General features: G+C 37.4%; 1 protein-coding gene across 1 annotated transcript; it reads left to right on the top strand.

Annotated features, from left to right (window-relative positions):
* The first annotated feature begins 506 nt into the window (after nucleotides 1-506).
* On the top strand, nucleotides 507-14194 carry LOC121382544 (ZZ-type zinc finger-containing protein 3-like). The gene is made up of 9 exons (XM_041512000.1): nucleotides 507-589; nucleotides 1775-2220; nucleotides 2728-2872; nucleotides 4551-4647; nucleotides 6790-6885; nucleotides 7297-7458; nucleotides 8838-8963; nucleotides 9856-9956; nucleotides 13660-14194. Exons 2-9 carry the CDS (start codon nucleotides 1791-1793, stop codon nucleotides 13802-13804), a joined length of 1302 nt encoding a protein of 433 aa, XP_041367934.1. The 5' UTR covers nucleotides 507-589; nucleotides 1775-1790; the 3' UTR covers nucleotides 13805-14194.
* Nucleotides 14195-14703: the final 509 nt, after the last annotated feature.

Raw genomic sequence — 14703 nt, 5'->3', positions numbered from 1 at the left:
TCTACAAACCTGTAACACAGTTGGTTAAAGTTACAACAAAGTGAAAGAAGAGACTGTGACGTTAATACCGGAAAACATCCTTACAAAATAGACTAGAACTCGAATCAATAAGCGCTACTTCTCAGACGCACTTGCGTTTTTAAAAATATAATAAATGCATTTTGTGATATTAGAAACAACAGGATGACCAGAAACGCTTCAGTTCTACGGAAATGGATAATCTAAACAATAAAATTATAAGTAATGTTTGATTTCAGTGAGTTAAAAACTAGGGTCTGTCCCTTTAAACACAATTACATCGAGTTTATATCAAAGGCCGTGATTTCACATCCAACAGCAGAAAACAAATAATCAATTTGCTCTAGTGGTGTCCTTAATCAAAACAAACTATAACTTCTCCTTTTGTTTGTTAAAATGAGTAAAATACTTTCAGTCCACGTTTTAGACGTTATACGGTAGAACATTATTGAAAGGAGGGAATTCCAACAAAAACACAAATTATTAAAGGGAGGGAACTCAAAGGAAGAGTCGATTAATATCCAAATTACCTTTAATTTTAAATAATTTTGGGCCTCCTGGATAATTTATGGTATAATATTAGAAACTGAATTTAATTTTATACCAATGAGTTTATTAATGAGCATGCATAATTATAGCTTTTTCGTAAATTGACATGTAGTTACACATTTATGGTTTATAACACGGTCTTCTGTTCGGAGCCTGGCGATCTCGCCCCGTGGGCCGTGTCGATCTCGCCCTGGTGAAGTCGCCCCGGGCGAGTTCGCCAGGACTTATTTTCATCGTTAGGCGAAGTTATCATACATATTAGACTTGCTAGAAGACATATATTACAACATATATTATAGTATATATCTACTGTTATTATCAGCATGTTTTTGTACCAAAACTACAGGGTTATACCACTTATACTACTAGTTTTGTGTTGGGACACGCTGTGGCGAGATCGCCATATTTACTTCCGTGTTGCACGTCTGTTTAGCGAAGTCGCCAGTACATTATAACTCAACAATATTCAAGTTACAAGCAGTTTAATTTTTACTTCTTTAAGTAAATACATGTGCAGTAGTCATGTTTTGATTTTCTTGTTGTAAAATGTAATACATTGGTAGTTTAAATTTCTGACGATTTCACTTGCAAGCCGGGGCGAGATCGCCAGGATTTTTCTTGTTTAAGTTTACATTTTAACGATTATTTGATATATACTAAATACTAAAGTATGTACTGAACCGACGAGGTTGCTATACATCGTTACTCGATGATAAATGTTATTTATTTATAATAAATACATGGACAGAATTCGCATGTTACTTCGCTAAACAGACATGCAACACGGAATTAAATATGGCGACACATACTTCTTCTGTTCAGCCGATACAGTAATAGAAGAGAAGTCGACCAGTTTTCTCTCTCACTAAGCTTTCAGTTGTGAAGAAGTTGATGAGGGTAGACATTCCAGATGTTTATTTGTGAAAATAAAAGTGTGCTTGAACGTTCAATGCATAAATCTAAATCTTAAATATAATAAATGAGTGTAGAAACCCCAGCCTACTGTCAATGCTTTTTTTAATGTTGTCTTTTTTCTTTCTTTCTTTCTTCTTTAATTACACATGTATGTATTATATTTGACTAATCAAATATGCATATATTTTTGTCTTTTTAGTTTAGAAAACGGAATAGAAAGGTTAACTTAGATTTGACTAATCATACATGCATACATTTAAGGTCTTTTTTTTCTCTTTTTTTTAAAAAATAGAAAATGGATTAGAAAGATGAACCAGACTTGTGGTGATCTGTCTGAAACGTCTGACAAGTCTGAGCTTGTGGATCACACGTTGAATGATGACGGCAGTGATTCTCAAACATACTACTTTGAGTCGGATCACGTTGCTCTCAAGTCTAACCCTGATTACCAGTCACTTCTCCGATCTATCGCACTTCTCGAATCTCAGCGAATTCAGGCAATAAAGGACCTCGACAAGCTTTACGAAGGTCAGACGAAGGCTTTACAAGATCCTATCGGCTTTGTGGAGTGTCTACAGAATGGGAAGAAATTTGATTTTCCCAGCTTACAATTACAGCAAGTTGCAACTATACCATCTATTGACTGGGAGAAGTATACAAGCAACGTACAGTTTACATCTTTCGGAGTTCGTCACATGACGAGATTGAAGAAGCAGTTAGTTCATGGGACAACAGATGGTGTGCTATTGATTTACCCTTTTTTGTCTTTTTGGTTTGGTGGGTATTAAATAGTGTCATGGCAAGGATAGACATAGGCCTTGGAAGATGTAAACAACTGGAGTAGAGTGGGGAAACGTGTATTAAATCACCTTTCAACTTGAAGTGTAGAGGGGTACAATGTATAAGGACTCCCAGGTGATAAATATAATTAATGCTCGTACATGTATTTTCTTTTTATCAAGTATATAGGACAGAACTGCACAGGCCTGTAGGACAGATTTTTCAAAGTTTGGGGGAGGGGGGGGGGGCTCATTTTTATGGTTGTTCTATCGTCAGGTTTCCGTATTAGCATTATAAGACATTTTAAAGTCCCGAAATAAAAAGTGGGGGGGCTGAGCCCCTCCATAAACCCCCCTCCCCCTTTCTTTGTGTAAAATAAAGAGTTTATTCAATAAATGTACTGTGGTGGTCACAGTAAAAACTGTAACCTATTACTAATGGTTTAACTTTGTGTTGTGTTTGCAGAAGAACTCAAGTCCTCCGGCCAGACAGGGATGTCCTACTGTCCGACCGTGGATGATTGTGACGTCCGTGTGGTGAGAGGACGAATCAAGACTGACGCCAAGTCGGCCACCTTCAACCAGCTGTGGACAGTGGAGGAACAGAAAAGGTCTGGCCTGTGATTACAGTCACTCACTGATCACGTTTACACCTCAATATTGGTAGTTACTATAATAATTCAGGGCTCGAACTTAACGATGGTGCTGATTGCAATTGCCATCATTGAGATATAAATTGCTGTAGGTAGGGAGCATCACCAATGGCACTTTTATGCCATCGGTTAAGCTTCTCAACAATGGCAAAATATATACACTTGGTGTACATTATTTTCCAGTATTTAACATTTGAAACCGGCCTCGGTGGCGTCGTGGCAGGCCATCGGTCTACAGGCTGGTAGGTACTGGGTTTGGATCCCAGTCGAGGCATGGGATTTTTAATCCAGATACCAACTCCAAACCCTGATTGAGTGCTCCGCAATGCTCAATGGGTAGGTGTAAACCACTTGCACTGACCAGTGATCCATAACTGGTTCAACAAAGGCCATAGTTTGTGCTATCCTGCCTGTGGGAAGAGCAAATAAAAGATCCCTTGCTGCCAATCGGAAGAGTAGCCCATGTAGTGGCGAAAGCGGGTTTCCTCTCAAAATCTGTGTGGTCCGTAACCATATGTCTGACACCATATAACCGTAAATAAAATGTGTTGAGTGCGTTGTTAAATAAAACACTTCTTTTTAACATTTGAAATATGTCTATGTATGGCAAAATAACGTTTTAGTCGTGTTTATATGCTGAAAAAGTTAAACAAATTGCTGTGGGGGACAAATTCTTAAGTTCAAGCCATAATAATTATACATAGATCACAAACGTTTTCCAACAACACTTTTCTGGTAGTTTTCTGCCCCAACCTTTGAACCATGATTGTGACATCAAAGGCCGTGGTACGTGCTCTTCTGTCAATGGGAAGGTAAAAGATTTCTTTGTGCTGTTTATTAGGTAGCTTATAAAGGAGTAGCACGTTTGCTCTCTATGTTAGTCAAGGGTTAAAATAACCATTACGTTAGATACTGAATAGCTGTAGTTTAATAGCTGTAGCAGGGCCCACACTGGAAATGTCTTTGGTTCAGCCAATTTTCAGATATAATATAGTATTTCCTTGAAAATTATTAAAATATGGTTGATTTAAGGAATATTTTATTGGCCAAACACTAAATGTTACAGCCATTTTGAATAAAAATGAGCAATTGGCTACTTTGGCCATGTACAGGGTGAGCACTGTGTAGTTTAACATGTTATGTTGTTTTACTAAACAAATATCTCTTCCTTATTTTACTCCAGAATGTAATAGATTTTGATGTCTTCAACTACCTTGTAATTCATCATCATAAGGTAGCACATATATATATATATATATATATATATATATATGTATATGTATATACATGTATATATATGTGTGTATATATATATATATATATATATATATATGTATATGTATATACATGTATATATATGTGTGTATATATATATATATATATATATATATCTCTATCTATGTATGTATGTGTATATGTGTGTGTGTGTATATGTATATATATATGTATATGTATATGTATATACATACATGTTTTTATTTTGTATATTAACTTTTTACATTTTGTAGCTATAGTTTAAAATGTACTTGAATGCCAAACAAATATTCCTTATTTTATAAGAGAATGTAATAGATTTTGATGTTATCTGTAGTAATATATATAGATATTTTTACTTTGTATGTTAATTGTCTTTCAGACTTGAGGAGCTGTTGGTAACATACCCACCAGAGGAGGTGGAAGCTAAACGCTGGCAAAAGATTGCAAGCGCTTTGGGGAACAGGACTGTACAGCAGGTAACACATGACCACAAACTAATACTTGACTGGAACTAATTGATGGGTGGGGGGGGGGGGGGGGGGGGAAACACCAGTGGAATGCTGGACTACTAGCTTAGGGATTTTAGTAGCCTAAATATCACTGCTAAAGTGCAATAGACAATTACATTTTAAATTTGAGAATTTGAAGGTATAAAGTTGAATAGGTTTGGTTATGAAATGTATAGTAAGCAGAGTGACATATATCAGGGTTCCGTGAATTCATTACTTTTCTCCTGTACAGGCTGATGTAAGTGTTCAGGCCTTACCCCAGGAATTTTTTAAGGCGCTTACATATTTAGCATCAGTATAACACAAATCAAGCCAAAATTAGTGGGGTAGTGGGTTGAAAACAGTTAAGTGTTTGCCTTCAATCCAGCTAATCATGTTTTTTGTGTGTTTTGTTTTTTAACTTTTTTAAAGTAACCCATCAATTCCCCACCCCCAATAATTTCATAATTTGCGCCATGTTGTTGCTGTTGATTTCAGCGTCGTGTTAAATGCTTGTGATTTCTGCTTGTGAAATACCTAGGCTAAGAATGCTGATTGCACAGTATATTCTATTTATGAAAAATAACAATTTTTTTTTAATAAAATTAAAATTTATGGTCTTTTTAAAATCCAGCTAACTTATTAAATGTCATCTCACAGTTTTACAAATATATATATATATCTTACATTATCTAACAAATATGATTATTGTAAACTAATTCAGTGTACGTTTAACTGCAATTTGGATAAAAACTGCATGTTCATTTATCGCGATCTGCATGCGTGCTCTGGACCATAGGTAGAAAATTAACAAAGACAAAGGAAATAACCGAAACTGCAGTTAGGTATTCATCGATGCAAATAACCATTGTTTTTCTACCAATTTACATCAAGATTTACTTCTGTATAATCGTATTGGTGTCAGCTGACTCTTAAGCGTGACGTGTATATTTGCGCCGAGAGCTTTCCTCAGCTCAGCCAATGAACGTTCTTCCTGATGTTTGCGAACTATTTGATTGGTGTCCGTCGTGTCCATTTGGTTTAACGTGTAGCGAACATTTTGTTTTTGCTCGGTATGGCTGAACCCATCCCTTGGGATAGCCTACATGCCTTTTGGCCCTGAACTGGCATGTGTATTCAAATTGACATGCATTGTCGGTTTGTTTTTATTACTTTGGTTACAAGTTACAGATCTTCTAGACATTGAATAACCGTCACATTGCTAAATAATAACCTTGATTATTAAAATAAGCAAACATCATAAGGCCTACACCGTATTCTGGATAACACCGTTTCTCAGTACCAGTTGCAAGATCGCTATTACGCTAATTGAATATTTGGTATTATTATTATGTTTGAGGTGTCGTATAGATTATGTAGGCCTAACCGTTTGTTCACATCAGAAGATAGAAAATGGCTTAGCCAAAATTTTAGCCACTTGCAAATATTTTGGCCATTTTGGGTAAAAATAATTTTTAATTAGCCAATGGCTAATTTGGCTACTGACAGCGCGAGCCCTAGATGTTTTCAGTGTGTTTTGGGAAGTGGGTGTTAGTATAGAAATTACTTATTGCCAACTTAACTGTACTATCATTTATTCAGTTAATTTTAAATAGTACAGTTGATTCTGTCAATGGGCATCTTCTTTGATCGGCCTTGAATTTGCAATTGATTGCTCGGCACGAGAATCCCGTTACGCGTAACTGCCTTCCTGGTGGATTAGCGGTCCCAGTAGATGTGGTAAAATTACCAAACACCAATTGTGAGCAGACGACTGGTCCATTGTTAGGTATTTAGGAAGTGTTTTACCTGTCATAGTGATTAGGTGTTCTTGATATACTGGTACACAAGTTGTTTGCAAGAGGTAGTCGACTGCCACGCCCGTGCTTGTGATAATTGCTTTTCTAAAGCACTTCAAATCAAGGCGTAGCGGCAGTTGATTTAAGGCACTTCCACACCGTCAAAGCGCTTACTTTACAGACCAAGGCATGTCGGGCCGCTATGTCTAATGGCCCTGGGGAAACCCCTGAGTGTTTACAGCCAGATTGAGGTTTTAAACTACAGTGTCTGTTAGTGAAGGGGTCTACAAACTGCTTGACTGTAACTGAAATATACTCTTTGTTTGTTCAGGTGGCCAGTCGTGTACAAAAGTATTTCATCAAGTTAACAAAAGCGGGTCTGCCGGTTCCTGGTCGAATTCCCAACCTAAATGCTTACAACAAAAAGGTGAGTTTTAATAACACATCATTCAAATATTTAAAAAATGTACGGTACAAACTAAGAGTGATTTTTGAGATGTAATACATTAGCAACTGTAACCTACAGTGAATTTTCTGATTACAAAAGCTGATTTTAAAACTTTAAATGTTTTGATAAATTACTGAATAACTGAAAGCATGTATTTGTAAATGTTTTGTGATTGCAAACTGATCACCGACAACACAGATAAAATAAAATGTAAATGTTTTGTGATTGCAGACTGGTCACCGACAACACAGATCAAATAAAATGTAAATGTTTTGTGATTGCAGAGTGGTCACCGACACCACAGATACAATAAAATGTAAATGTTTTGTGATTGCAGACTGGTCACCGACAACACAGATAAAATAAAATGTAAATGTTTTGTGATTGCAGAGTGGTCACCGACACCACAGATACAATAAAATGTACTATCCGTCCTCCACGTTCCTACATGCATTCGAACCGCCCGTCTACATGTCGGACGATGAAGATTTCAAGAGCTACGAAGATGACAGTTCTTCCTTCAGTCAGTGGAACCTCAGCCCTGATGTGTCTGTAAGTAACAAGTCTCTGGTCTGCTTCTGTTCCTTTCACTTCTTCACCTAACTTAGCCAAATGTGTGTTTATATAGTCTGTGTGTGGTTAGTCCCTTTATACTGAACGCTTTCCTGATGTAGGATAACTCTTGATGGACTTGTGTTTCCCATCAGAGCACAATACAGTACTTTACTTTTGCTTGACTGGCTAATGAATTAAAAAAAAAAAATAGCCAACTTAGGATTGTAATTTGCCAGGCAACATTAATGTCAAGTATTAATGATATCAGTATGCATTTCTATTTTATTGATATACAGTAGAATCTCATGAGGTCGAACTTAGAAGGGTCGGATACACTGCAATGCTCGAACCAAAAACGAGTTACATGTTGACTGAATGGTTAGGTTAAACTACCCGATGGGTCGAACACTTTCTCAAGCATCGACAGGGTTCAAGCTAACGGGATTCAATTGTACATGTATTTAAATTAACCACAGCTCTGAGTGTGATATCCTGTTCGCAATATCTTGGGCGACAATGGTTATGTTTAGTTTGGATTGAAACCTGTGTGGCAGCAGCCGATTCTCTCTCTTTCGGTCTCAACTACTGTCAAGTAACCATGTTAAACATAAAATAGAGATAGTTTCAAATGTGCTGAGGTGTTGTTGACACAACTATTCCTTATTGTTTTGAAAATGATACACATAACTCTTGATAAACACCCCCTTCCTTGTACATAGCGTCATCTTCTGTTTTATGGTGAAAGCTTGGCAAAACATTTCTTTTAATTGGTCTTGTGTTAATTTTACTCTATTAAGGGGCGTTATCATTATGCGATTAGTTGCACCAACTTGTTACATGCGATTGAATGATCAGAATCGTACTGTGAGAACACCTAAATCAGAATTTTTGTAGTGCCGACAAATCACATTTGACATGTTGGTGTGACTGATTGCGTAATGAGAACCCCGCTTTATAAAGTTAATCTTTAATAGCATCCCAGTTCCAAAACACAAGGAGCTGTTAAGAGAATCATGTCAGTTGTGTTTACAAATGGACTGTCTCAGAGAGGATGAGGGGTGGGATTTAGCTGTACATGGAGTGCTCGGCTGTGGTGCTTGCGTCGCAGGATTGAACCACCTCGGTGGATCCATTCAACTGATTGTTTTTTTTATAGTTCCAACCAGTGCACCACAACTGGTCAAAGGCTGTGGTATGTGCTATACTGTCTGTAGGGAAAGTGCATATAAAAGATCCCCTGCTGCATTAGAACAATGTAGTTGGTTTCCTCTGATGACCACATGTCAGACTTACCAAATGTTTGACATCCAGTAGCCGCAGATTAATTAATCCATGTGATCTAGTGGTATTGTTAAACAACAAACTTTAACTAACAGGATGAAGAGGACATTCCGCCTGACCTGCGCTGTACGCAGGAGTACCAGGAGCTCATCAGGTGGAAGATGATCAAGAAGGAGAGACAGATGTCTGAGGACAAGGTGGTGCACCATGTTGGATACAAGGTACGTGGTGTGTGCTGTCCTGCTTTAATTAAATCATTTAACTACATTAGTACTGTCCTGCTTTAATTAAATCATTTAACTACATTAATACATGTTGGATACAAGGTATGTGGTGTGTACTGTCCCACTTTAATTAAATCATTTAACTACATTAGTGCAGGATTTTGAAAACAAGGTATGTGGAATGTGCTGTCCGTGTTAGATCATGTAATTCAATTAGTTCAGCATCTTGAATACAAGATGTGTGGAATGTGCTGTGCCGCTTTAATTAAATCAAATAACTACATTAGGACAGCACTTTGGATACAAGGTACAGTGAATGTGCTGTCCAGCTTTAAATCATGTAACTCCATTAGTACATTAGTGTACGTTGGATACAAGGCATGTGCTGTCCTGCTTTAAATCATGTAATTCCATTAATGCAGCACACTGGATACAAGGTGTGTGCTGTCCCACTTTAATTAAATCACATTAGGACAGCATGTTGGATATACGGTACAGTGAATGTGCTGTCCTGCTTTAAATCATATAACTCCATTAGTACATGTTAAATAAAAGGTATGTGGTGTGTGCTGTCCCACCTTAAATCATATAACTCCATTAATGCAGCACCTTCGAAACAAGGTATGTGGTGTGTGCTGTCCCACTTTAATTAAATCATTTAACTACATTAGTGCAGCATGTTGGATATATGGTCCATGTATACGTCTCAATTAATATTTTTTAATAGTTCATTCAGCATCGTTTGCATTAACCATTGATCAGTTAATGGAGTACAAGTTTTCATTTTCAAATAAAACAAAGACTACAGCACAGTTACTTTCCTTCTAGTTCATGGCACGCTAATGAATAAACAATGCACTTTCATGTAAAACATTGCTTGTATTTCCAGTGTGACAACTGCGACCGGGAACCCATTGTCGGGACCAGATGGCATTGTGTTGACTGTCCAATGGATGCCGCCTGTGATTTCTGCGATGATTGTGTTGATTGGTAAGTGTCAGATTACAACAATGCTCCATTCCTGTCTTAACACCTGGTTCATGAAAGGCTGTGGTATGTACCATCCTGTCTGGAAAAGTACACATGAAAGATCCCTTGCTGCTATTGGGTAGGAGTAACCTATGTGTCGGCATCAGTTGTTTTTTTTACTCTAGATTAAATAGTCCTAGTTTAAGATGTGCCTTTGGGTCATAAACAAATATTGCATTCCTCAGTAAACAATGATAAGGAAGGAAGTGTTTTATTTAACAATGCACTCAGACCCATGGTTAAGGACCACACAGATATTGCATTGCTCAGTAAACAATGATAAGGAAGGAAGTGTTTTATTTAACAATGCACTCAGACCCATGGTTAAGGACCACACAGATATTGCATTGCTCAGTAAACAATGATAAGGAAGGAAGTGTTTTATTTAACAATGCACTCAGACCCATGGTTAAGGACCACACAGATATTGCATTCCTCAGTAAACAATGATAAGGAAGGAAGTGTTTTATTTAACAATGCACTCAGACCCATGGTTAAGGACCACACAGATATTGCATTGCTCAGTAATGCACAATGATAAGGAAGGAAGTGTTTTATTTAACAATGCACTCAGACCCATGGTTAAGGACCACACAGATATTGCATTGCTCAGTAAAGACCCACTCAGACCCATGGTTAAGGACCACACAGATATTGCATTGCTCAGTAAACAATGATAAGGAAGGAAGTGTTTTATTTAACAATGCACTCAGACCCATGGTTAAGGACCACACAGATATTGCATTGGTAAACAATGATAAGGAAGGAAGTGTTTTATTTAACAATGCACTAACCCATGGTTAAGGACCACACAGATATTGCATTGCTCAGTAAACAATGATAAGGAAGGAAGTGTTTTATTTAACAATGCACTCAGACCCATGGTTAAGGACCACACAGATATTGCATTGCTCAGTAAACAATGATAAGGAAGGAAGTGTTTTATTTAACAATGCACTCAGACCCATGGTTAAGGACCACACAGATATTGCATTGCTCAGTAAACAATGATAAGGAAGGAAGTGTTTTATTTAACAATGCACTCAGACCCATGGTTAAGGACCACACAGATATTGCATTGCTCAGTAAACAATGATAAGGAAGGAAGTGTTTTATTTAACAATGCACTCAGACCCATGGTTAAGGACCACACAGATATTGCATTCCTCAGTAAACAATGATAAGGAAGGAAGTGTTTTATTTAACAATGCACTCAGACCCATGGTTAACGACCACACAGATATTGCATTGCTCAGTAAACAATGATAAGGAAGGAAGTGTTTTATTTAACAATGCACTCAGACCCATGGTTAAGGACCACACAGATATTGCATTGCTCAGTAAACAATGATAAGGAAGGAAGTGTTTTATTTAACAATGCACTCAGACCCATGGTTAAGGACCACACAGATATTGCATTGCTCAGTAAACAATGATAAGGAAGGAAGTGTTTTATTTAACAATGCACTCAGACCCATGGTTAAGGACCACACAGATATTGCATTCCTCAGTAAACAATGATAAGGAAGGAAGTGTTTTATTTAACAATGCACTCAGACCCATGGTTAAGGACCACACAGATATTGCATTGCTCAGTAAACAATGATAAGGAAGGAAGTGTTTTATTTAACAATGCACTCAGACCCATGGTTAAGGACCACACAGATATTGCATTGCTCAGTAAACAATGATAAGGAAGGAAGTGTTTTATTTAACAATGCACTCAGACCCATGGTTAAGGACCACACAGATATTGCATTGCTCAGTAAACAATGATAAGGAAGGAAGTGTTTTATTTAACAATGCACTCAGACCCATGGTTAAGGACCACACAGATATTGCATTGCTCAGTAAACAATGATAAGGAAGGAAGTGTTTTATTTAACAATGCACTCAGACCCATGGTTAAGGACCACACAGATATTGCATTGCTCAGTAAACAATGATAAGGAAGGAAGTGTTTTATTTAACAATGCACTCAGACCCATGGTTAAGGACCACACAGATATTGCATTGCTCAGTAAACAATGATAAGGAAGGAAGTGTTTTATTTAACAATGCACTCAGACCCATGGTTAAGGACCACACAGATATTGCATTCCTCAGTAAACAATGATAAGGAAGGAAGTGTTTTATTTAACAATGCACTCAGACCCATGGTTAAGGACCACACAGATATTGCATTGCTCAGTAAACAATGATAAGGAAGGAAGTGTTTTATTTAACAATGCACTCAGACCCATGGTTAAGGACCACACAGATATTGCATTGCTCAGTAAACAATGATAAGGAAGGAAGTGTTTTATTTAACAATGCACTCAGACCCATGGTTAAGGACCACACAGATATTGCATTGCTCAGTAAACAATGATAAGGAAGGAAGTGTTTTATTTAACAATGCACTCAGACCCATGGTTAAGGACCACACAGATATTGCATTCCTCAGTAAACAATGATAAGGAAGGAAGTGTTTTATTTAACAATGCACTCAGACCCATGGTTAAGGACCACACAGATATTGCATTGCTCAGTAAACAATGATAAGGAAGGAAGTGTTTTATTTAACAATGCACTCAGACCCATGGTTAACTCTTTGAGGCCTGGCGGACATTTTGAATTCCAGCCCTAGGCAGTGTTTACCTGCTGGTGCCCTAAAGCATAAACACAGATTTCATGTACTGCAGCAAAAATAACTCTTTAACTTAATCAATAAACAAATCTGCCTCAAATTTTGTCAGCTATTTAATTATGTGCAATTAATGAAGAACATATATTATTTTAATTTTTTTATATGATGTAATTTTGTTAAAAAAAAATTCAAAGCGAACAAAGCCGAACAAAGCCAAGCAAAGCATGAACAAACCCAGCTGTAAGACTACTTTTTATTGGTCACTGGATTAATCTTCTACAAGCTGATAATGAAAACTTCTAATTATATTAGCCAATGACGTCTCGTTTTACATGTACAGTCGGCCACGCCTCCAGTCGGCATTCGATAATAGATACTGCTTGTAAACCACGCGTACAGGCGGGACTCGACATTTCGCGCAAATTAACATCACGACGTGAGTCGGGATTCGGCCCCAAAGAGTTAAGGACCACACAGATATTGAAAGGAAACCCGTTGTCGCCACTTTATGGGCTACGCTTTGATTAGCAGCAAGGGATCTTTTATATATCCCATCCCACAGACAGGGTAGTACATACAACGGCCTTTGTTACACCAGTTGTGGAGCACTGGCTGGAACGAGAAATAGCTGAATGGGTCCACCGACGGGGATCGATCCTAGACCGACCGTGCATCAAGCGAACACTTTACCACAGGGCTACGTCACACCTCCACTAATAATAATCACCTAAGATTACCTAAAGTGCTAAAATAGTTACACACTTTAGGTGATCGTAGTGCTAAGATTGCTTCGTGCAAGGGGAAACCTGTCTAAACTGGATCTCACAGGGGACCCAATATTTATCAGAGTTAGACAGGATCTGGTGTTTAGAGTGTTGCCTTTTATAAGTGAACAATTTTGATCATGAAACGTGGCCAGTTTTGACAGGATTCTGCTTTTTTCAGATCACTGTGTATATAATCTTGGAAAATCTCGTTGGTTTGCATGCAAGTTAGTTTTGCCGATTCGTTCTCATTATGTTTGTTCTGTTTCAGTGTATTTGAGTCGAGCACACACAACACGAGTCATCGTCTTAAAGCCGTCAAACAGGCAGGAAACCCAACCATCGACCAGGACTACACCAAGTTTATGCCTGGTGACTACAACTACTTAGATCCTAACTACATGCCTGCCAGCTGAAAACAAACTGTCATCAATCTGGGACTGATGTTACACAAGCAGGATTTGTAGATTAATGATGGATGCAGGTGGTTTAATGGGCCACACACACGCACATGCTTGAACATTTTATCAAGAGAAGAGTTGCAATTCCTTTTTGTAGGTTTGGTGTATTTTCATATATTAATTGGTATATTTCGCCTACTGCCTATACATGTACCATCACTAGACAACTCCCATATTTGTGATTTCCTCAGAGACAAACATCCATCACCAACAGGTAATTGTTGGTATCTACCAGGAAAATCCACATTTGTTGTAGCACAAAGTCTTGTATTGTTAAAATGTGTCAAAAACTTGCCTGTGCAATGTTATTGTGTTCCTCCAAGGAATAAAGTTACTATTACTAAACTTTTGTTAACTTTGTGTGTTCCATTTTCCTGAAGTTATTGACTTTTTCCTAATAATTAATGGCAAAAGATTGTTAATTACAATACTGCATCCAACTCCTGCAATTGCCTGTTGCAATGCCGTGGAGATTGCTGCAGTTTTTTTCATTCTCCGTGACACATTTTTTGCTGTGACCTACATGTATATTGGATTCTTTTTTTTTCCAAGATATATTTTTTCCTTACTGTTAAAAATAAAATATACTTAGTGAAAACAGATAAAACGTAAATATTAAAAGAGTAACTGCACCATTATTATTAAGTATCTACATCTCGGCGCCATCAGGCATAATCGGAAATGCATGTAAATTAACAGCAATGATTTCCAACCAAAGTAGTGTCGGAAATAGAATAAAACTGACAAGTAAAAAATATTTTGTAAATATCTATTTAATTGCTCCTTTTCTATTTTGACGGACCGTTTAAAAAGCACCAAAGTTCATTCATTCAAATTGCACACCATTTTCAATT

The sequence above is a fragment of the Gigantopelta aegis genome, chromosome 10, assembly GCF_016097555.1.
Source record: "Gigantopelta aegis isolate Gae_Host chromosome 10, Gae_host_genome, whole genome shotgun sequence".
In the NCBI taxonomy this organism is placed as follows: Eukaryota; Metazoa; Mollusca; class Gastropoda; order Neomphalida; family Peltospiridae; genus Gigantopelta; species Gigantopelta aegis.
Note: the sequence above shows the minus strand (reverse complement) of the source record. Positions and strands in the feature narration are given on the sequence as shown.

Bases quoted from the DNA above. Each gene is read 5' to 3' on its own strand.
- LOC121382544 (XM_041512000.1), top strand. From the start codon at position 1,791: ATGAACCAGACTTGTGGTGATCTGTCTGAAACGTCTGACAAGTCTGAG. The intron at 2,221-2,727 runs GTGTGCTATTGA...TTGTGTTTGCAG, and splicing joins AGTTCATGGGACAACAGATG to AAGAACTCAAGTCCTCCGGC. The intron at 7,459-8,837 runs GTAAGTAACAAG...TTTAACTAACAG, and splicing joins ACCTCAGCCCTGATGTGTCT to GATGAAGAGGACATTCCGCC.